Source organism: Bos javanicus, chromosome 19, assembly GCF_032452875.1.
Source record: "Bos javanicus breed banteng chromosome 19, ARS-OSU_banteng_1.0, whole genome shotgun sequence".
NCBI classification, from domain to species: domain Eukaryota; kingdom Metazoa; phylum Chordata; class Mammalia; order Artiodactyla; family Bovidae; genus Bos; species Bos javanicus.
Window position 1 is genome coordinate 18,624,824 of NC_083886.1, and position 22,633 is coordinate 18,647,456.

At 50.2% G+C, this 22,633-nt stretch overlaps 1 protein-coding gene across 3 annotated transcripts; it reads right to left on the reverse strand.

The window, feature by feature from the left end:
• Positions 1-279: 279 nt before the first annotated feature.
• Positions 280-12,971, reverse strand: TMEM98 (transmembrane protein 98). Of its 3 annotated transcripts, none has more exons than XM_061390406.1 (7): positions 12,882-12,971; positions 10,535-10,715; positions 8,942-9,073; positions 7,802-7,835; positions 5,243-5,358; positions 2,425-2,484; positions 280-1,111 (listed from the first exon to the last, which is right to left on the reverse strand). In XM_061390406.1, the coding sequence occupies exons 2-7, from the start codon at positions 10,663-10,665 to the stop codon at positions 904-906; spliced, it is 681 nt and encodes a 226-aa protein (XP_061246390.1). In that variant the 5' UTR covers positions 10,666-10,715; positions 12,882-12,971; the 3' UTR covers positions 280-903. The 3 variants fall into 3 exon arrangements, with proteins under 3 accessions (XP_061246390.1, XP_061246389.1, XP_061246388.1); XM_061390405.1 differs by having other exon boundaries at positions 12,814-12,886; XM_061390404.1 differs by lacking the exon at positions 12,882-12,971 and adding an exon at positions 11,080-11,588.
• Between the last annotated feature and the right edge of the window lie 9,662 nt (positions 12,972-22,633).

Genomic DNA, 22,633 nt, shown 5'->3' on the forward strand with positions numbered 1-22,633 from the left:
TCTCAAATCATAAAAAATGGTCCTCACCTTTCAATAACTGCCAAACAGATACCAAAGGAATGGGAACCCATCTTTTGTGGATGTCATTCCTAGTGTGGAAACTACCGCCTGGTGGTATTTTCACCTGTCTGAACTCTGGGGAGGAGGTCTCTGAATATTTTGAGTCAGACCCACAAGGCATCCTCGAGAGTCACAGCCCCTCTCCTTCCACCCTCAGTTCTCAGATATGTCCCATCACACCACACACTTGCATCTGACTCAATAACCACACGCTGGAGGGAAAGCTAAGTATGTATTTACTCTCCACCTAGTGGTAGCTAGGTAAAATTGCAGGCATAATGATAAGGGAATGATCAACTCTACATTGCTCACCTTCAAACCCAAACCTATAAAGTGAAGTAGGCACTCAGATCCTCAGGGACCAGACACACAACACAAATAAACGAAAATGGACAAGTATTGTCAAGAGAGGCAACTCCTCTTTAGTTCCAACTGATTGTCCACTTTGGAAAATGCAGATCAGAGCTGCTTCATCATGTTCTGATTGTTTGAGAGAAGCCAGAAATTCTGATTTTAATGTGAAACCTCCTGATGCTTAAGACGGTGGCTGGATTTTCTTGAAAGCACTAGGTGAGCTAAATACAGCGTACAGTCCTCCCGTTTTCAAAGCTCAGCTGTACAGATGGTGACTGTCATCTCCCCTAATTGTGGGATTAGACTGCCACTTACCAGCTGCCATTTGTAACTACAACAGAGGCACCAACTGCTTTACTACACAAACACAGCTGGACTCCCCAGCCGTGGAGAGCAACTAACTCTACAGGAAGAAGCGGAAGGCTCAGCTGAGCCACCCAGTCATGGCAGCAGACTGGCCCCTGTGACCAGTTGCTGGCCAGTTAGGCACTAAATGGCTGACTGCTCCTGAAGGAAGCCTTCGGGGCCTGGGAGGCCTTTATCTGGTTCAGAAGCTAAGGCTGCTTCTCGAAGGACTTCCAAGTGCTCCTCGGCGGCTGTCAGCGACTGATCAATCCAATCCAGGCCTCCGGTCAGGTGGCAGGCGTTCCTGGTCACCAACACCAGATGACTGACAGACAGCAGCAGGGCAGTTGTCCTAGGAAAAAAAAAACAGGATCAGCTTCCCTAGGATCTAAGGGACTTTGCCCTAAAGCCCAAAGGGACAGAGTCTAGACTAGGGTTCCCCAAGCTGGAGTCCCGTCCTCAAGAGGTGGCTAGGTATGTAATTTTAAAAGGGTTCCATGCTCAAATAAATTTGGGAACATCTGGGTTAAACAAAGGTAGCTGAAGCCCTTCTCAGATGATGCACATGATAAAGTTCTAGGAAAAGAATGTAATACTCTTTGAGTCTCACTAACTTATTTAAGACTGGGAGCCCATGTTCTGCAACACATCCAATAACATCTCCCAGAAGAGGGTTCTGTGGGACAGTCTGGGTCTAGTCAATGGGATAAGCACATCTCCAGCTGCTGCCCACTTAAAGACAGGATCTTCATACCCCACCTTGGGCATCATGTATTGATTCTGAATCAATAAGACCCAGTGCTGGTTTACCACATTCTCACAAAAAATTTAACTGCAAACCAAACAGAGGAGGTGGCTTGCTTTTTCAGTATTGAAAAATTCACTGTAGAGCATCTTCTAAATAGTGAGTACGCATGATGCATTTGGGAATGCATTACAGATGACGAGCCCACGAACACAGCTGGGCAGTAACAGAAGTAGAGTAGAGAAACCAACAGAATTGCTGTGACCCACAGCCTGTCTGGCAATTATTACACAATGGGCCTGTGAAACAGTCATATAAATCCGAGAGACAAAGGAACATGCTTTGTTGTGTTTCTTTTTAAGTGGGTTTGCATTTGGTAGAGGAACATAACAATCTCAAAAGTGTAAGTATGCTCTGTGTATGAGGGCCGATCATGAGACAGGGTTCCTGGGCATGTACTGAGAAGGTGAGCACAGCTTTAGCTGACCTGTCACTTCCAGTCTCAATTCCTGCCCACCACCCACACCAGCGACCCACTGGGCAGTACTCACAGCTGAGGCGTGTCTGCTTCAGGGGTCCAAAGAGCAGAGAGAGCCATGGGGGCAATGGGAGGGTGGGGAGGTGCAGATAGGACTTAGCTTGGATGGACGTTTCATCACAGAAAATTCAAAACCTAAGACTGTTTCTTCCTCCTGCTCCTCTGGGGTTTCAGGAAGAACTCTGGCCACGAGCATCCAGCCAGGCCTGGCTCACTGGTTGGCTGACCCTTCACAGTGAAGTGAATGGTACCCAAAGCTGGGGCAGTCTTGGGAACCCAACAAAGCAGCCTTCTCCACCACCACCAAAACAGCCAACCTCACAGATCTGATAACATGGGGAGCTTTCAGCGTGAAAAGAGACACGACCACCCCACCCCTCACCGGGCATCCAGCAGCTTTGGGTCCAGCGGAGGGTACATGGATTTCACAACGTCGTCCACTCTGAGGGGAGGCAAAAGGTTTTCAGTATTTCCCTTTTCTTATGGCCTTTTCTCCTTCCTTCCTTTCCTCACCCCAAAGCTTCTCTTTAGACATTCCAGACCCAGCCTTTAGTGACTTTCTGTAACTGCATTCTCGGACAGGTACTTGAACAGAAAGACTTCAGAGACTTCCCTGGGGGGTCCAGTGGCTAAGACTCTGCGCTACCAATGCAGGGGGCCCAGGTTTGATCCTTGGTCAGGGAACTAGATCCCACATGCCACGATAAAGACCCAGGGCAGCCAAATAAATAAGTGAAAAATTAAATCTTTTAAAAACAAATAAATGAAAATAAATTTTAAAAGTCTAAATAGATAAAATTAATTAATTAAAAAGACTTTGACTTCTGTTTAGAGAATATTTCTTCTGGTTTTCAGTTCCAATGGATTAAAAAGTACAAGTTCACATATGTGAAATGATGTTCAAGATATACTACTATCATCAAAAAGGCAAACTGCCAAACAAGATATAAAGTCTGATGGATCCTATTTGCATAAAAATGAATAAACAATAGCTATGACATTTGGCAGGAAGTGAGGGACCAGTCTGCAGAAATACTTACCATTGAACAGTGATTGATTACTTCCAGGAATTGGGATGGGGTGGGACTGGGGGGTGGTGGGTCCCTTCACTTTTCAGATTCTCTATTTCTGCAATTTTTAACTTTTACAAGTGCTTATTACTTTTGTATTTTTTTAAAAAAATGGTTACAGGTAGATATTCAGAACACTAAAAAAATGCTCCAAGTTTAATTTGGGTTCAAACTGCTCCACTGGATTTCTTGCAGCACATGATACAGTTCATAGTTAATTTTTTAAAAAATCAAATTCAAGAAGGAACTACTTATTCATCCTCATTTGCATGATTCAATGTTTTCATTCAAATTCTTGCTCCTGGACCATTTAGTCAAGAAGCAAAAAATAACGATGAGTTGTTTGATTCCAAAAGCACTTGCAAACAGGCTTGAAGGTCCTTGTCTTGGGGCTGAGGGGCTGATGAGGAAGCACAGACACATGGTCACTCAGTGCCCAACTTGGCCAGCCCTTTTTCCTACCCTGTAGGAGAAGACAATGGCAACCCACTCCAGTACTCTTGCCTGGAGAATCCATGGACAGAGGAGCCTGGAAGGCTACAGTCCATGGGGTCGCTAAGAGTTGGACACGACTGAGCGACTTCACTTTCACTTTCATGCACTGGAGAAGGAAATGGCAACCCACTCCAGTATTCTTGCCTGGAGAATCCCAGGGACAGAGGAGCCTGGTGGGCTGCCGTCTATGGGGTCACACAGAGTCGGACACGACTGATGCGACTTAGCAGCAGCAGCAGCAGCTGAAGCCACTCTTCTTGAAACTAGTATGCTATCAATACACTGCACAAAATAGAATAAGAAAAGCCATGGGGATATAAGATGTGTGAGGGCAGAGAGAGCAAGGACCCTGACTGATTTATGGAAGGGATCATTCTGGAAGCAGTCCAAGGTGCTCAGTAGGACGGGCCAGTGAGCTCCCCGCGTGAGGTCCACCCTCTGAGCGCTTTCACACCCTCGCTCCAGCACCGCTGCTAGGCCTGACCCCCCAGGACTCCACTGGGACTCAGAAATCGCCCTCTGTCTCCTTCTCCAAGCCCCCCGGTGATGCTGCCTTGTATCCTGGCGTCACAGGAATTTGCCAGGACCTGGGACGGCTCTTAGAAGTGACAGGAAGTATGAGCCAAGTCCAGCATATACTAGAGGAAGGGCTGGTGCTTGCTCGGAGCCTGGGTCCACTTCAGGCCAGGGGCCAACCTAGGCTGATCCCATTCCTGTAGCCACACCCGCCCGGGACAGCTCCAGAGACAGCTCAGATCCTTCTGGATTATCTCCCTCCCACTGTCTCAACTCAGTGAACTCCCTGGACGGAGTTCAAGTGCACCAACTCTTTAACCAACTCTTTCACGTTCCCTCCGAGGACTAGTTCCTTGAGATCCATCCCAGCCCACAGGCGAAAGTGAGGACCCCTGGAACTCAGGAGGCTGATTTAAGAAAACCTCCTGAACTGGGGAAAAAAACTCCTGGCTCAGGCACATCCACATACCAGCCACTAGATGGCAGCCCCAACTTAGTACCACCCTTCCCTCTAAGAAACAGAGCTTTCTTTTCTTCACAAAACGGAGGCCAGATGAAGAAGGGGTGGAGCTGCTGTCGCCTGCAGTCCGGCCGGTTGCCTCCTACGTGGGATTCTGCAGACAGCCTGGAATCTGGGAGATATGAATGATCCCTTCACCTCCCACCCGGGCTTGGGGGCTGCTGGCCTGGCCATGGATGGGGCCGGGGCTGGTCTCAGTACAGATATCAGCTGGGGTGGGGCACACGGGAAGCTCACTGCTCACTGGGGTGTGGGCACCAGTGGCAAGTGCGCTTGCTGGCCCAGAGCCTGGGAAGGTGTGCCCAGGGGAAGGAGAGCTGCCCCAGCTGGCATGGGATTGAGGAAGAGGGAGCTGGGGGGCCCTAGTCATATGCTGGCACTTCCCAAAAAACCTATGGGAGGGGTCACACCAGAGGGGAGGGGAGCCTGTGACACCACCCTAGCCTGAAAAGTCTCCCAGCCTCTAAACCCTCCTGGGCTCTCTGGGAATGTGTGGGGCATAAACCATTCAAGTTGCCCCTGAAGCTGCTCAGGGGAGCCTATCCCTTCCCCCACCCCCACTTCTGGCCCCCCGCCACCCTGGAGTGTGGGGACCTCACCTGGGGCTGATGCGCTTGGCCACCACAATGATGTCACTGACGCTGGCTGAGGTCTTCATCTTGGCCCCTGAGCCCATTGTCATGGCAACGAGCTTCTCGGTCAGAGTGTGACAGATCTACCGCAACAGGGAGCAGAGAGGTGATGAGGGGGGGACCCAGCCCCGAGGGTTTCTGCCATCCCACGAAGACAAACACGCCACCACCACCCCCCATCCCACGGCTGGGCCCCCCTAACCTCAAGGACAGACTGAAGTGAAAAGCATGCAGAGATGAGAGGGATGGAAGAGGCAAACCCAAGGACACGGCCGGGTAAGGAGGGTGGGGTGGGAACCTCAGACCAGGGCCAGGGTTTCTCGGCTTAAGAGAAGTCTGAGCTGAAATAATCTGTCCTAAGAAAAATCATGTGCTCTAACTTCATCCTCTCCCTTCAGGGCCAAAACCTATTTTCTCTCTCGATTCCTTCACCTCCTGGCTTTGTCTTCCAAAATGATAAAGATCTCTGCAGGCATCCTCAGAAACATGGCCAGATAAGCAGAATTTATATCAACAATTTTCTGGGATAACATTTTAGCATGTTTGTCATGAGGAAGATAAAAGGGCCCTGGGGGGGGGGAGAAGGAAAATGGCAAGACTGGGACACACGGCCTTCCTCGTCATCCACCAGCGCGCTGGCCACCCCTAAAGCTTTGCTCCTCACTTTCGTGCCCCCTACAGTGTCAGAACCTGGATGTGCTTCTGTCCCTGGGGAAGAATTTCCATCAACTTCATCACATATACATGGGGCTGGAAGAGAGGCAGAAAGAAGCCCGAGAGCCCACCCAGGGGACAGCCCAGGCCCTTCCCTCGAGGCCCCACCACAGGGTCTCCAGGGCAGGTGGCCAAGCAGCAGGGCTTCGAGCACTCAAGAGGAAGCTGAGAGGGTCTCAGGATGGACCACTGAGCCCAGTAAGACTCCTTACGACTGATTTATCCCGCACCTCAGCTGTCATTCATCCCCCTCCTCTAACAGATAAGGGCAGGGGACAAAACCCAAAGATAGGACACATCCCAGCTGGGAGAAGGAAGACGTAATGTGGCATCGCTGCTCCAGTCATTAGACCTGTCCATCCCCATCTGTAACCACGGAGTGAGGTAAGTCAGAAGGGGAAAAACAAACATCGTATAGTAACGCACAGAAACGGAATCTAGAAAGACGGTACTGATGAACCTATTTGCAGGGCAGCAAGGGAGATGCAGACATAGAGAACAGACTTACAGACACAGCGCGGGGAGGAAGGAGAGGGTGGGATGAGTGGAGAGAGTAGCGTGGAAACACACATCACCATATGTGAAACAGACAGGCAGTGGGAAGGTGCTGTATGACTCAGGCAACTCAAACCGGGGCTCTGAGACAACCTAAAGGGGTGCGATGGAGACGGAGGTGGGAGGGAGGTTCGAGAGGGAGGACACATATGTATACCTATGGCTGATTCGTGTTGCTGTATAGCGGAAACCAACACGGTATTGTAAAGCAATCATCTTTCAATTAAAAATAAATAAAGTTTTTTAAAAAGAGCTTCTTGGAACTCAACAATAAGCCTGGACTCTGGGACAACATCTTCCCAGGCACTTCTTTGTCCCCTAAAAGAATAGCTAAAGAAGAAGTGCGACAAATGACTTTTTAATATTTTGTACTGAATGACACTTAAGTGTCATTTTCAAATGACACACTTCACACACTTCAAAAAAGCTGCCTTTTTTGAGATCTTGAATAATTGCTAGACAAAGAGAGAAAAGTGTGGTTTCCCAGGCTACTACTGAAATGAACAATATTTGCCACTGGCCAAACACTTCAATATTATTATTGTCCTAATAAGTCTGAGAATGTCAGGCAAGAACTGGTAAGCAAATGCTAAAACTGTAAAAATTATCCCAAAACAATAAAAATTACCCCAAACTATAAAAATTACACAAAACTGTAAAAATTGCCCTAAATGCAAATTGGATGCAACTCTCCACCCTGTCCTGGAGGCTGTTGGCTTTAAAACAAAAAACAGTCTGCTCTCAGGCTGAAGTATCACGGTTTGGATTTTTTAACACTGATTGATTGTCCTGTCTGGCTGATCACTGTCACAGAGAGGGCTGGTGAGGAACTTTCTAGTAACTGGAGATGCCCTAATACAGAGCTCAACTCGCTTCAAGGGCTGAGCCCTCAGTTCATGCAAGTGTCCAGGAGAAGCTGAGAATTGCCCTTCCCCCAAATGGCTGCGGTCTTGCTCTGCTATTCTGCACACAGCTTTCTGCCTGGTCAGTGAACATGTGATTGGTGACTGTCTCTGCTATCTTTCCACCGGCCACTGTACTGTGAGGATCAGGTGGAGTAAAGCCTTTGAAAGGGCCTCCAGAATTCAAAGGAGAACAGACCAGGAGCGGAAATGAACAGAAGGAACTCCAAGAGTTACAAGAGGCCTCCTGCGGGGATCAGCGCTCCTCCCAAAGTCCCTCCTCCTGGACAGTCTGTGCACCCAGATGCTTTGGTGACCACCCCCTTATTCTCCTGGGGAAATCGAAGAGTATTACCTTCAAGATGGCGATGCAGTGGGACATGAGACCCCTGGGGAGACAAGAAGCATTTGTCAGGGCTTATCCAGAGAGGCCCACCTCCCTCCAGCCACCACCTCCATGCCTCCTCCAGCTCTGACCCCCAGGCACGGCTGGACACCACCTGAGAGCCGGGACACCTCAGCGGTAAAATGAACAAGCCCAGGAGCTAAAGCAGGAAGCCCTTTCTTTCCCCTGTCTTCCCCTTTCCCCTCCAGCACCCAACAGACTCCTCCAGCTAGTGCCACAACCTGAGCTTCGGAGACTGTTCCCTCCACCCAGGGAATCCTTCCCCGTATCCTCTGCCTGGTGAACTCATCTTTCAAGTCCTGAAGGGATTGCCCTGGCGGTCCAGCGATTAAGACTTCAAGCTTCCACTGCAGGGAGTAGGGGTTCTATCTCCAGTAGGAGCCGGAGAGAAGCTCCCCATGCTGCAGATGCAGCCAAAAAAAAAGGAAAACAAAAAGACCTGGGACGAAAGGCGCCCACTCTGGGAAAGCCTTTAGAGGTCCACCCCGCTCCTCTAGCCCAGCAACTTCATAGACGCCGCCTCCTCCGTGTGCTCACTGCACCTGCAGAGACCCACCCCTTCCCTCCATCATTTCCAAAATAGTCTTATTTAGTAGAATTCTGTCTCCACCACCAGTTTCAAAGCTGCATTGTCTGGCCCAGAGCCTGCACATCACACCGGTTAACACCCACCCAGTGAATGAAGGGCTGAGCGACAGGGAAGGGGGCAACACACACTTCTGAACCCGCAGCGGGGTGGAGGGATCCCCGAGGGACCCTAGAGACAAAGACTGCATCCCTGGAGCCTGAGGGCCATATTCACGGGCACCTCAAGGATAACCCAAGCACATCACGGTGACTTTATAACACCTCTGCCACACATCTACAGGCCTCAGTGTTTGGGTCTGCAAAATGGGGAAAGTGAGGACAATCACCGTGGTGTCACACTCTAGGTCCCCCCACAGTGAGGGTAGGGGAAAGCAGCAATGGACACAGTGCTCCAGGGTGCTCAGCCAAGCTCGGGCAAAGGAAGCCAGGAAAGGGTACCCAGGAGCCCAATTCGCCACCCACTGGCGGCTAGAGAAAAGCGAACAGTCCCCAAGGCCTTACGAGGCATCTTCGATCCAGTCTTCATTCTCCAGAATGGCCTCGATGTGAGGGTTGGTGATGACAACATCATCCAGTTCTAGCTCAGAGGGCTCAGACTGGGTCTCCATGGCGCCAATGAGGTCCACGATGGGCCTGGAAGGAAGAGCCCAGGTGAGTGGGTTCCTGCCGACTCTCTCCTCATCAAGGCCCACTTACCCTCTGAAAGGATAAGTGGAATGAGTAAGTGAAAGCAAGAACTTGTTCTAGATCCAAACCGAAGGTGAGTGGGACTTCGGTGCGGGCCAGGCACATGGTGAGGGAGTGAGTCAAGGAGGCAGGGCACAGGAACACAAGAAAAAATGACACACAACAAGAAGAGCTGCTCAGAGAAAGGCGGGGCTACAACCATAGTCATCACAAAGATATCCTACACAGGGATGCTTTTTCAGGACAAAACATCCATTTGTAACTTGTTTCCCCTTCAAGCCTACCTTTTATGGAGAAGCTCAAGTTCCTATTACCCAAACTGACCTGCACCCCCTACTAGTTCTGTAGAATCAGCTTCTGGGAGCCACCTTGGTCCACCCGCATGATCCTACCCCCTCCAAGTTATACTAGAGAAGAGGGGGATGTAAAAACACCTCCTACTTTAAAACAGGGTTCTTGAAAACATGAGACACCATCGCAGAGCTTTCCTGGGTCACACAAATGGGCATTTACTAATTATGACCACTCGACAGACATGCTGATAGGATTCAAACAAAGGGGTAAGAGAAACTCAGGGTTTAGTGGTCAGTGTCCCTTGGGATGTAGGAATTAAAATATCCCTAACCTGAAAATAAGATCTTGATTACCAAGTAGGTTTCATGTGAAGAACATCATGAAGAAATCTGCGCAGAGATGAGACATGATCTTATGCTGGGGTTTTGCAACCCCCAAGTGTCTACTGCTTCAGTGTGTGGCTTGGAGTGCGGGGCATCAGATTTCTGCTCCTATGAGGTTGGTTGGGGGCCTTCCCAGGTGGTGCTGGCGGTAAAGAACCCACCTACCACTGTAGGAGACATAAGAGACCCAGGTTCTATCCTTGGGTCAGGAAGATCCCCTGGAGGAGGGCAAGGCAACCCACTCGAGTATTCTTGCCTGAAGAATCCCATGGACAGGGCAGCCTGGCGGGCTCTGGTCCACAGGGTCACGCAAAGTCAGACACGACTGAAGCGACTCAGCACTCACGGACGCACGAGGTTGGTTAGAAAGGGGTTGTGCTGTGCTATGCTTAGTCGCTCAGTTGTGTCCAACTCTTTGTGAGCCCCTGGACTGTAGCCCACCAGGTTCCTCTGTCCATGATTTGGCCTGCTCAGTTGTTAAGTGGACAGCTGGGGATAGACGGGTGCTAGATGAACAAGTTCACAGACAGAGTCCAAGGCAGTTCAGGATGCTGGGGAGCTTATGGAACATTCTTAGGCTCTGAGATCTTTACTGGGAATGACAGCCTTAGGGTACCATTTTCGAGATAAAAGTTGAGTGACAGTTGCCCAGCACCAAACTTCTTTTCTCTTTTGTTGGGGCTTCAGGGCACAGTTCCTCTCTCGTCCTTTCCCTCCCTGGGCCACTCACTTGGAATCATAGCACTGCAGGAGGTCTCGAGGCCGACAGTAGCGCTGCCTGCAAACCACCACCAAGGCTGCAAAGGAGGCCAGAAAGATGGTGGCCAGCACGCCTATGGCAACAATCACCACGGTCTCCATGCTTCCAGCTGGCTCCCTCAGTCCTGGTCAGTCCCCCTCATGGGCTGAAGCTGGAAAGACACAAGGGTTGAGCAGCCTGGTGAAGCAGCAGCAAAAGAGTGGGGTCTTACCTGCTGGAAGGTGGAGCGGAAGGCTCCACCTGTGGACACCCGAGGGCCTGAACAGAATCAAGACACATTTTAGGTCATGCCCCAAATGTTATCTTTTCCTTTACTACTGGGTTGGCCAAAAAGTTCATTCCAGTTTTTGTGGAAGATGTTATGGGAAAACTTGAATGAACTTCTTGGCCAACCGAATCAAAGCCTTTGCTCCCCAGTTGGAGCAGGATGGCCCCTTCGGCCCGGGACAAAAGGATATACTGTCAGTAGCGCTGCTGTTTCCGTATCCACACCAGGCACCAGAAGGAACACCCACCTAAGAAGAAGGGCGGGACTGTATTCACTGAGGGTCTGTCTGTGCCAGGCACTTGGTGGTACGTGTTTATCCTTCTAACGATCCTATGAGGACGGTGTTAGTATCCCCATTTTACAGTTGAGAAAACTGAGGCCCAGAGAGGTTAAGTAATTTGTCCAAGTCTATGTAGTCAGGAAGCATAAAGTCATCCACTCAAACGGAGACAGATTATCACCTGCCTTGTCCTTTCTAAGGAGAAAAGAGGATTCTAAACATTCTAGGGTAAGTTTTGATCTTGAGTTTCAGTCTTGGAAATGTTGCTGTTGTTTAGCCACTGAGTTGTGTCTGACTCTTTGCAGCCTCATGAACTGTAGCCCGCCAGGCTCCTCTGTCCATAGGATTTCCCAGGCAACAATACTGGAGCGAGTTGCCATTTCCTTCTCCAGGGGATCTTCCTGATCCAGGAATGGAACCCATGTCTCCTGCATCAGCAAGTGGATACTTTATCACTGAGCCACCAAGGAAGTCCCGTTGGAAACTTACAACTGGTATTAAACTGTCTGTCGTCTGTTTATTGCCTGTTTTCATTTAGGAGGTTATTTCACACCTATTTTAACCTCACAGGCTGGAGAAGCAATGGCATCTCAGAGAAGTATGTATTCACAATGTTATTTCATTGTAGGTCTCCCACTTGTGTCCTTCTGAGCCAGTCTTCCTCCCTTTCTGGGCTTTAATTTCTGCACCTGTAAAAAAGGGTGCTTTGACATAGAATTCTAACTCCAGGACTCAGGACAGACAAACCATTTCAACTTAGTGTGCATGTGCCACATCCAGAAGTACATGAAAAGAGAGTACCAGTGTTTGCAAGATACTTTCTGGGAAGGCTTTTCGCCCAGAGCTGGTGATGCTTGAGCTGGGTTTTGACGCTTGAATAGGAGTTTTCCGGGTGGACTTGGTTGGCTCAAAGTGCCAATGAAGCCGGCTCAGAGGACTCACAGAGCTGCTGTCCCACCTGGCTGTGCACTTGCCCACAAGGGTGAGAAGACTGAGCTCTATCTTTTTCATCTCTGATTGTGTTAGGAGGAGGCGTGGGGGTGTCCTGCTCGGTGACCGTGGATGTGTTTCTCTGTACTGTCCCTCCTAAAGGGCTCCCTCCTTCAGCCCTTTTCTTTTCCTTCCCCTCTCATTTCTCACTCTCTTCACTTGCCCTCGCTCAGCTTTCCGCTCCATTCCCGGCTCTTTTTCCCCTCCCCTAGTCTCAGGCTTTCTCGGCGTTTCCCTTCCCCTCCCCCCGCCCTGGGTCTCCAAAGACCACCCGCTTTGTTTCCTCTCTTCCAGTGCGAAGTTTCGGGTGTGTTTCTCTGCGTGCACCAGCTTTTCTCTCGAGTCGTTGCGGTCTCTCTCCGCGATCGGTCTGCGTGAGTGTTTCTTCGTGTGTTTCCCTTTTTCTTTGTGTTATTTTCTGTGTGTTTCCGGATGAGTTATTCTGTTTCCCTCTAGTGGGTTCTAAATCCACAAGGAGAAAACAAGACCCAAGACCCCATCTCCTTCCTTCTGCGCGGCGCACCGCCCCCCGCCCCGACCCAGAACACCCACCCCACACCCAGGTCGTCGGGAGGGAACCCCACGCGCCCCGGCGCGCGCCACGCGGGGCCCGATGGCTCCGAGGCGCACGGCTCCAACTTAGCCCGCTCGCGGGCGCCGGGCTCCCCTCCCCCGCCGCACCCTTTCCCCCCACCCCCCACCCCCGCGCACCCCGCTCCGAAGGGGCGGTGGGCTGGGAGCCCCGGGCCCCAGCTCCGCGGCGCGCCGGGCTCACCCACCTGCGGCTGCGGCTGCGGCTCCGGGACGCAGGCGGGGGCGCTCCCGCGGCCGGGCCCCCCGCGATGGCCGAGTCGGGGCGCGGGACTGGCGGCCGCCGGCGAGCGGGGCATGCCGGGAAGGCGCGGAGATAAGTCCGGGCGGCCAAGCCCCCGGCGGCGGCGCGGGCGGGGGAGCCGCGGGCCGAGCATCCAAATCCCCCGCTGCCAGGCGCCGCCGTCACCGCCAGGCCCCCGGGCCGGCCGGGGGTTGGGGCCGCGAGAGGCCCCGGGCAGCTGCGGGGCAGTCGCTCAGCGACCCGACGGGCGGTCCCTGCACCCCCGCGGGGGCCGGGCGGGGCGGGGAGGGGGCGCCGAGGAACTGGCCGTCCCCTGGGGTTGGGGAGCGCCCCGCGGCCCCGCATTGTGGCTGGTCCCGGAGCGGGTCTACTCCGCTGCTCGCTGGCTGGTTTACATCCTGGCTCTGCGGCTCACTGGGCTTCCCTGGTGGCTCAGACGGTAAAGAATCCGCCTCCAATGAGGGAGACGTGGGTTCGATCCCTGGATCGGGAAGAGCTCCTGGAGGAGGGCTTGGCAACCCACTCCAGTATTCTTGCTTGGAGAATCCCCATGAACAGGGGAGCCTGGCAGGCTACATACAGTCCACGGGGTCGCAAAGAATCGGACGCGACTGAACAACCAAGCATAATCACACTGCCACTCACTAGCTTGTACACTAGCTTGTACACCTAGCGGGTACCTTGGTTTCTTCCTCTGCCAAAGGGACCAGGACTTATAAGCATCCTGAGTTAAATGTCCAGATACGGACCATGTTGGGCCCAGGATCAGTGGTGAATCAGTAGTAGCTCTTATGATAGACTGAGCCCCACTGGGTAGTGACAGGCAGCCCCGTCCCTACCAATCGCCTGTCAGGGACAAGGGTAGGAATACACCACAAGGGTTGGGGGTCCTGTCCCTTCCGTTCAAACCCTACTCCATCCTGTACTAAAGGGGGACCCACAGTGCATACACTGCCCCCACCCTGCAGTGGGCCATCCCTCAGGCCTTAAGATGCCCACACCAGGCTGCCTTGGAAGGACAGATGTCCACAAAGGCCCTGGAAGCAGGCTGTGCATAGTGTGAGCAGGGATTTCCGGAGTCCAGAGTCCGAGGAGCATGTCTAGATGGGCTGTGGCCTTTTCTTGGCCCTCAAACTCCGCAGGACCCGAGCAGGGCCAACTAAAGCCTGGGACCCAGTTGACCAGTCTAAGGGCCATACTGTTGACAAGTGGTGAAGGATTCAGACTAGGCCCCTGGCGCTTAATGAAGGCACTTTGATCTTGTGACTCCTAGATTATGTCCAGCCCACAGCAGTATTGTTTTGGCTTAGAGTTTTAAAAAGACCAAGTTAGCTGCCAACATTTTTAAAAATCAGGAACTGTATAGATACCTCTAGATTTTTTGCCTCTCTGGAAAATTCATAAGACCATTGGTTGCAAGAGTCATGAGAGAGGGGTGGGTGAATCTCCAGGCCTGCCCTCCCGGCCCACCCCTGTTCCCTGCTGGGTGCAAATACCCTCACACCTCACACCCTATTAAGGCCTTGGCCATGTGAGAGCTCAGGTTGCCCACCATTGGCACTCTGGGGCCAGAGGGTTGAGTGATGATTTTATTACCCTCCAAAAGGCTTTTATGGAAAACCTGCATTCCATGTAAGAAAAACAGACCGACAGCAAAGCAGCGAACATCAGAATGGGTGACTGGGAACAATCAGCATCCCCATGTCTTGGGGATACGCTTGAGAAAAATGGAGTGCTGTTTTTGTCTTGGGTGGTTTAGACACTTGTGACTCTATAGGAGAGATATTTAAAGAAAGCTTTGGGTCTTCCCTGGTGCTCCAGTGGTTAAGACTCTATGCTTTCAATGCGGGGGAGTGGGGGGGGATGTGTGCAGGGTCCCTGGTTAAGGAAGTAAGACCCACATACTACATGGTAGAGCCAAAAAAGTAAAAAGAAAAAAAGCATTAAGCTTGTGTAAAGGGGGTTATAAATGGAAAAGACTTACCAACACAAACAAAAGCAACCAAACTAAAAAAAAAAAAAAAATCTCAGCTGCTGCCGGAGCTGACAGTGCAAATGCTCCAGTTAACCACCCACCACCCAACTGCGGGGAGAAGAGGGTGGTGCTAAGGTGGAACCAGTGCCTTTCCTAGCCAGCTGTGTCCCTTCATTCTGGCCACTCCTGCCATCTCGGTGCCCCTTGAAGTCTCTCCGGATTGACCTGAGAAGACCTTGTGTGTACTCAGTGTTCTTACTTGCAAGCAATAGAAACTGGTTGCTTGTCCCACGTGGAAAGGGGTCTTATTGAAAGGATCTGGGATGCCCATAGCATCAGCTGGAGACTGAAGACCAGGATTAGGAAGTCGGCAGGCACCACAGGGAGTTCCAAGGGCTGAGTGCCACCGCCCTGAAATGATCGTGACCTTCTCTTCAACTTTATCTTTATTCCGGAATCAAAGTCCTGGGTGGGACCTCACCCTGTTGGCTTGCCCTGCAGGAGGTGAGATTCAGGCAGAGCCCTGCCTTCCAATATCTGTGCACACAAGGGCAGGGTCCCCCCATGAATACAAGAGGGAGTGTTGCTAGACTGCTCCCCACAATTCAAATGCCCCTAAATATAGCCCTTTCCCCACTCAGTCTGAGCATCAAATTGTGTAAGGCTTGGTTCCTGGCCAGTGGCTGCAAGCTTGCACTCCACCCAGGCAAGGAGTGAACATTTATTGAGCACCAACTATGTATCAGGCGGGTTTCCCAGGTGGCTCAGTGGTCAAGAATCTGCCTGCCAATGCAGGAGATGTGGGTTCAATCCCTGGATCAGGAAGATCCCCTGGAGAAGGAAATGGCAACCCACTCCAGTATTCTTGCCTGGAAAATCCCATGGACAGAGGAGCCTGGCAGGCTACAGTCCATGGGGTTGCCAAAGAGTTGGACATGACTTAAACAGCAGCATGTACCAGGCACTGATTAGACATCCTGCCTGCCTTATCTCATTGGATCTTCCCACCAGCCCTGAATAGATGGGATGATTATGTTTGCAAGGGAGCAAATAGACTCAGAGAGGTAAGGCAACTTACCCAGGCTCTTCCGGCTCCCAAGTGGTGAAACCAGAGTGGAACTCAAGACTCCCTGGCACCAAAGCCCAGACCACCCGATCCAGGAAACTGGCAGCTCTTCTGGTGACCTGGGTATTGAAACCGGGCAGGTTGCCATGGCCGCAGTGATGGCTACAACACCCAGAGCCCCTTTGTCCCAAGCTTGTATGCACCTCATCTTCAAAAATACACGTCCTCTGGTCTTGGCTGTGAGCCTGTCCCACCTTGCTATCCTTTCTCTTTGTTTTCTTCCTTCTGATGCCAGCTACAGAGCTGTATGTGTCATTTGATGCTCAAAAAAAATGGTGATCCCTTTTTGCAGCACCTAGTCTTGTGTTACCGAGAAGGCAATGGCACCCCACTCCAGTACTCCTGCCTGGAAAATCCCATGGATGGAGGAGCCTGGTAGGCTGCAGTCCATGGGGTCGCTGAGGGTCGGACACGACTGAGCAACTTCACTTTCTCTTTCATGCATTGGAGAAGGAAATGGCAACCCACTCCAGTGTTCTTGCCTGGAGAATCCCAGGGATAGGAGAGCCTGGTGGGCTGCCATCTATGGGGTCACACAGAGTCGGACACGACTGAAGTGACTTAGCAGCAGCAGCAGTCTTGTGTTATGTCCTAGTGATAAGAGGTGGGGGTAGCACTGCTTGGCAGACTGGATGCCAAGCACCTAAGATGCTCATCCACTCAGGGCAGCTGAGCATCTCTTAAAAGGTAGCCCTGAAGACCAACGTGGGAAAGGAGTGTAGCAGATAGATGTTGATCCCCTCCAACCTTCAACCCATAGCTCTAGGCAACAGCCCCTTCCTTCCAGACAAGCAGGACTGAGGTGTGAAAACTCCCTCCTGCCCCAGCAAGAACAGCTTCTCACATGGCCTGTGACCCTCACTAAACCCTCCTGACCCACCTCCGGGCCCTCAGAGGGACGGCAGAATGGCATCCGTCACCCCCACCAGGCAGGGAGCTGAGCCAGGGAAAATGCGCTCCCAGGCCTGTCTCATGCTCTTGGTAGCTGTGTGATCTTAGTTCCCGCCGAGTGTCCCCATCTGCAGAATGGGCGTGACAGCAAAACCCACGGTCTCCAGTTGCTTTGAGGATTAAGGGAGATGATGCATTGAAAACCCTCATCGCAAAGAAAGTAGAATGGTGGTTACCAGGGGCTGGAGGGAGAACGGAGTGGGGAGTTACTATTGAATGGGTACAGTTCCCATACGGGAAGATGAAAAACCTGCTGGAGAGGAATTGTGCTGATGGTTACACAGCGAGAATGCACTTAACACCATGACCACAGTATACTTAAAAATAAAGTGGCCAAGCTTATGTATATTTTATCACAATTTTTTAAAAAATATTTATCACAGTATGATATTAAAAAAAAAAAACAAAACGGGGCCTCTTTGACGTTCCTCAAACATGCCCAGCTCACCCTACGCATCCTGACTGGGCTTTGCTCCAAAGTCAGCATGCACATTGCCATTGGGAGGGCAGGATTCACGCTCCATTTCTCTCTCTCCATCTATGTGCTGGCTAAATAAGTGGACTCACTTCTTTAAAATTCCCTACAGGCCTGGACTCCTTGATGCTGTTGTTCCCATGGCTCCCTCCCTCCCTTTGCTCAGATGTCTGCTGAAGAGTCACCTCCACCAAGAAGTCTTCCCTGATCACCCCCATCTGGAGGAGCACCTGCCGTCATCTACACTCCCCTGCCCTGATGTGGGGTTGGTTTGTTTGTTTTTAATGGTACTTTTACTGTCTGATGGTGCATTAGATATTTATTACTTCTCCCCTCTCAGAGGGCTTCCCAGGTGGCACTAGTGGTAAAGAACTCTCTTGCCAACACAGGAGACGTAAGAGACACAGGTTCCATCCCTGGGTCTGGAAGATCCCCTGGAGGAGGGCATGGCAACCCACTCCAGTGTTCTTGCCTGGAGAATCCCATGGACAGAGGAGCCTGGCAGGCTACAGTCAGTGGGGTCGCAAAGAGTCGACACGACTGAAGCAACTTAGCACACACACCCCTTTCAGCATACATGCCCCTTTCAGGATGGAAATGCCATGGGGCTCAGGACTTGACTGTCTTATACTTTACTGACCCCCAGTTCTAGCACAATGCCTGGCATTTAGTAGCTGCTTAATGAACACTTGTGAAAGGAATGAACATAAAGCTTATTATTGTCACCGTCGTTCTACAGCAGAGATGAGAACTCTGGACCCATTTCCAGTGCTCGCAAGTCCCCTGGGATGTGGCAGCCACGGGGGAACTTAAGGCAGGTGGTTAAGCCCATGGGAAACAGAGGGTAAGCCACCAGCACTGGAGAGAAAGAAAGTTGATCTGAATTTAAGTCTGAGTTTTAAATCCCCAATTTGATTCTGAGTTCATGCTTGTTTGAAGCATTCTGGCACTTTCGTGGGCTAGTGAACAGCTTTCCAAGGAGAGGCCAGCAGGGAGGGGTTTGTGTACACGCAGGTTGGGCCTCCTCTGAGCTGTGGGCGTGGACAGACACCACAGGGAAGCCAGACTGCCTTGCAGGAGCGAAAGGGAGCCAACTCGAAGAATGGCTGGGACTGGCTGGAGGAAGCAGGGAGAAAGAGGGCTGGAGGAAGCAGGCTGAGAGTTAGCAGGGCAGGGCTGGGCCGCCACCTCCCTGGGAACAAAAGCCAAGTTTGCATTTTCTTTAAGTCAAGACAACTGGACCATTAACAGAGATTTCCCTCAGGGGATATTAGGGCTTGGGTAGTGGGCAATGGGGGGCAAGGAGCAAGGGAAATTATAGTCTGTCAGTATAAGAAACACTTTCATGTTTATTATTGAATTTGACTTTTAACCACAATTGTATGCAGGAGGCATTATCATCTCTATATTACAGACTTGGAAACAGACAGACAAGGGACTGACTGCAAAGTTCAGTGCAGGCTCTTGCCACGACGCCAGGCGGCCCCTAAGTTCAAAGTCAAGATCAAGCTGGTGATTATGAGCTTAGAGATGGGGAAGAGGGTTAGAGATAAGTCAGTCTTCTTCCCTTTCCTGACCACCTTTGAAACCTTGTTCCTCACCTGCCCCACTCCAGGGTCATGCCTCAGTGACACGCCCTCACTTCACCTGCTTGTAACCGGACTTAAAACCTGTTGGCTAACCTCTTCAAGTGACAGGTAAACAGCCGGTCCTAGAAAAGGTAATTAGAATAATAAAAGTAACTTAGGTCATGGCAAAGAGAGTTAGCTGTGTTGTCCTGGTTCTCTTTCTGTGAACACAGAAGCACTAATTTGATAACGTGCACCCCTGGGCTCATAGCAGCATCGTTTACAATAGCCAAGATGGGAGAACAGCCTAAGTGTCCATCGGTGGATGGACGCACAAGGAAGTCGTGGACTTTGTATACAATGAAATAGTTCTCAGCCATAAAAAAAGATGAGCGCTTGCCATTTGCCACAACATGGATGGACCTGGAGGATATTATGTTAAGTGAAAGAAGTCAGACAAGAGAGAAACAAATATCATATGAATTTACTCATATGTGAAATACAAAAACCAACAACAAAAACATAACACAAACCAACCAGACAAAACAAACACAGAGAACAGAGTTGTAGTTATCAGAGGGGAAAGGGCAGAGAGGGGAGGATGAAATGGGTTAAGAGAATCAACTGGGTTGTGAGACACTGCAGTGTTTACAGAAATATACAGTGTATACAGAAGTAAATGGTAATGTACATGCGAAACTTATACAATGTCATAAACCAATGTTACCGCAACAGGAAATAAATTTTAAAGATAATAAAGAGGGGCAGTAAAATGCTAGAATGAACAAAAGAAGAAGGCTGTGAAATCTGTCTTCAGAGCTCTTTCAGAAGTCTTTTGATGATTTTCAATGATTTTGCCAAGAGTATATAGAACAGCCCCTAACTGAGAGACACCCAGCTCCCTAGCCCAGAAGTCACAGCCAGCAGCTGTGATGAGTGACGGGATTTGGTGGAGGGAAGGAAGCCATGCTTCCATCTAGACTAAAGCAGATCCCGGGGCTTGGGGCAGGCGAGTCTTGGGGGAGTCAGGCAACCCTCTCAGCTCGTGTCAGTTAGGATGACATTCCCCAGGACAGCTGTGGGCTGGAAGAGGCTTGTGTCACTACCTGGCCTTTGTCTCCACCCTAAGGGTTGGGACATACCCAAAGCCACCCTCAGACACTTGTTCTGGATCCCCAGGAGAGCAGACACGGAGCAGGGAGGCCCAGGTCTGGGTTTACAGCCCCCAGATTACCTGCAGTGCCTTGACTGTCCACGTCTAGTTACCCACCTGGGCAGCAGCATCTCCACCTCCTTAGAGAGCGCAGAGCCAGGGGTCCCACTATGGAGAGAATCAGGGAGGACTTGAATACCTCCCTAGTGGAGCACATCGCCCCCCCACCCCCATCACTTCCTACCAGGTGGCGCCGGGGTCTGCTGATAACCTACAACCGAGAAGGTGCACTTCAAGGAGTGGCCACTGGGTGTCGCCCCTGCTTCTCAGGCGAGGGCCTTTATGGGTCGGCTAACACCATAAGAATACCTTCAAGACCTTCTAGAACTAACACCCAAAAAAGATGTCCTTTTCATTATAGGGGACTGGAATGCAAAAGTAGGAAGTCAAGAAACACCTGGAGTAACAGGCAAATTTGGCCTTGGAATACGGAATGAAGCAGAGCAAAGACTAATAGAGTTTTGCCAAGAAAATGCACTGGTCATAACAAACACCCTCTTCCAACAACACAAGAGAAGACTCTATACATGGACGTCACCAGATGGTCAACACCGAAATCAGATTGATTATACTCTTTGCAGCCAAAGATGGAGAAGCTCTATACAGTCAGCAAAAACAAGACCAGGAGCTGACTGTGGCTCAGACCATGAACTCCTTATTGCCAAATTCAGACTGAAATTGAAGAAAGTAGGGAAAACCACTAGACCATTCAGGTATGACCTGAATCAAATCCCTTATGATTATACAGTGGAAGCGAGAAATAGATTTAAGGGCCTAGATCTGATAGAGTGCCTGATGAACTATGGAATGAGGTTCGTGACATTGTACAGGAGACAGGGATCAAGACCATCCCCATGGAAAAGAAATGCAAAAAAGCAAAATGGCTGTCTGGGAAGGCCTTACAAATAGCTGTGAAAAGAAGAGAAGGGAAAAGCAAAGGAGAAAAGGAAAGATATAAGCATCTGAATGCAGAGTTCCAAAGAATAGCAAGAAGAGATAAGAAAGCCTTCTTCAGCGATCAATGCAAAGAAATAGAGGAAAACAACAGAATGGGAAAGACTAGAGATCTCTTCAAGAAAATCAGAGATACCAAAGGAACATTTCATGCAAAGATGAGCTCAATAAAGGACAGAAATGGTATGGACCTAACAGAAGCAGAAGATATTAAGAAGAGATGGCAAGAATACACAGAAGAACTGTACAAAAAAGATCTTCACGACCCAGATAATCACGGTGATGTGATCACTCACCTAGAGCCAGACATCCTGGAATGTGAAGTCAAGTGGGCCTTAGAAAGCATCACTACGAACAAAGCTAGTGGAGGTGATGGAATTCCAGTTGAGCTCTTTCAAATCCTGAAAGATGATGCTGTGAAAGTGCTGCACTCAATATGCCAGCAAATTTGGAAAACTCAGCAGTGGCCACAGGACTGGAAAAGGTCAGTTTTCATTCCAATCCCAAAGAAAGGCAATGCCAAAGAATGCTCAAACTACCGCACAATTGCACTCATCTCACATGCTAGTAAAGTAATGCTCAAAATTCTCCAAGCCAGGCTTCAGCAATACATGAACCGTGAACTTCCTGAGGTTCAAGCTGGTTTTAGAAAAGGCAGAGGAACCAGATATCAAATTGCCAACATCCGCTGGATCATGGAAAAATCAAGAGAGTTCCAGAAAAGCATCTATTTCTGCTTTATTGACTATGCCAAAGCCTTTGACTGTGTGGATCACAATAAACTGTGGAAAATTCTGGAAGAGATGGGAATACCAGACAACCTTATCTGCCTCTTGAGAAATTTGTATGCAGATCAGGAAGCAACAGTTAGAACTGGACACGGAACAACAGACTGGTTCCAAATAGGAAAATAAGTTCGTCAAGGCTGTATATTGTCACCCTGTTTATTTAACTTATATGCAGAGTACATCATGAGAAACGCTGGACTGGAAAAAACACAACCTGGAATCAAGATTGCCGGGAGAAATATCAATAACCTCAGATATGCAGATGACACCACCCTTACGGCAGAAAGTGAAGAGGAACTCAAAAGCCTCTTGATGAAAGTGAAAGTGGAGAGTGAAAAAGTTGGCTTAAAGCTCAACATCAGAAAACGAAGATTGTGGCATCTGGTCCCACCACTTCATGGGAAATAGATGGGGAAACAGTGGAAACAGTGTCAGACTTTATTTTTCTGGGCTCCAAAATCACTGCAGATGGTGACTGCAGCCATGAAATTAAAAGATGCTTACTCCTTGGAAGGAAAATTATGACCAACCTAGATAGCATATTGAAAAGCAGAGACATTACTTTGCCAACAAAGGTCCATCTAGTCAAGGCTATGGTTTTTCCTGTGGTCATGTATGGATGTGAGAGTTGGACTGTGAAGAAGGC

Bases quoted from the DNA above. Each gene is read 5' to 3' on its own strand.
- TMEM98 (XM_061390406.1), bottom strand. From the start codon at position 10,665: ATGGAGACCGTGGTGATTGTTGCCATAGGCGTGCTGGCCACCATCTTT. The intron at 7,836-8,941 runs GTAAGGCCTTGG...TTGTCTCCCCAG, and splicing joins GACTGGATCGAAGATGCCTC to GGGTCTCATGTCCCACTGCA. The intron at 5,359-7,801 runs GTAATACTCTTC...CTGTTGCGGTAG, and splicing joins ACTGCATCGCCATCTTGAAG to ATCTGTCACACTCTGACCGA.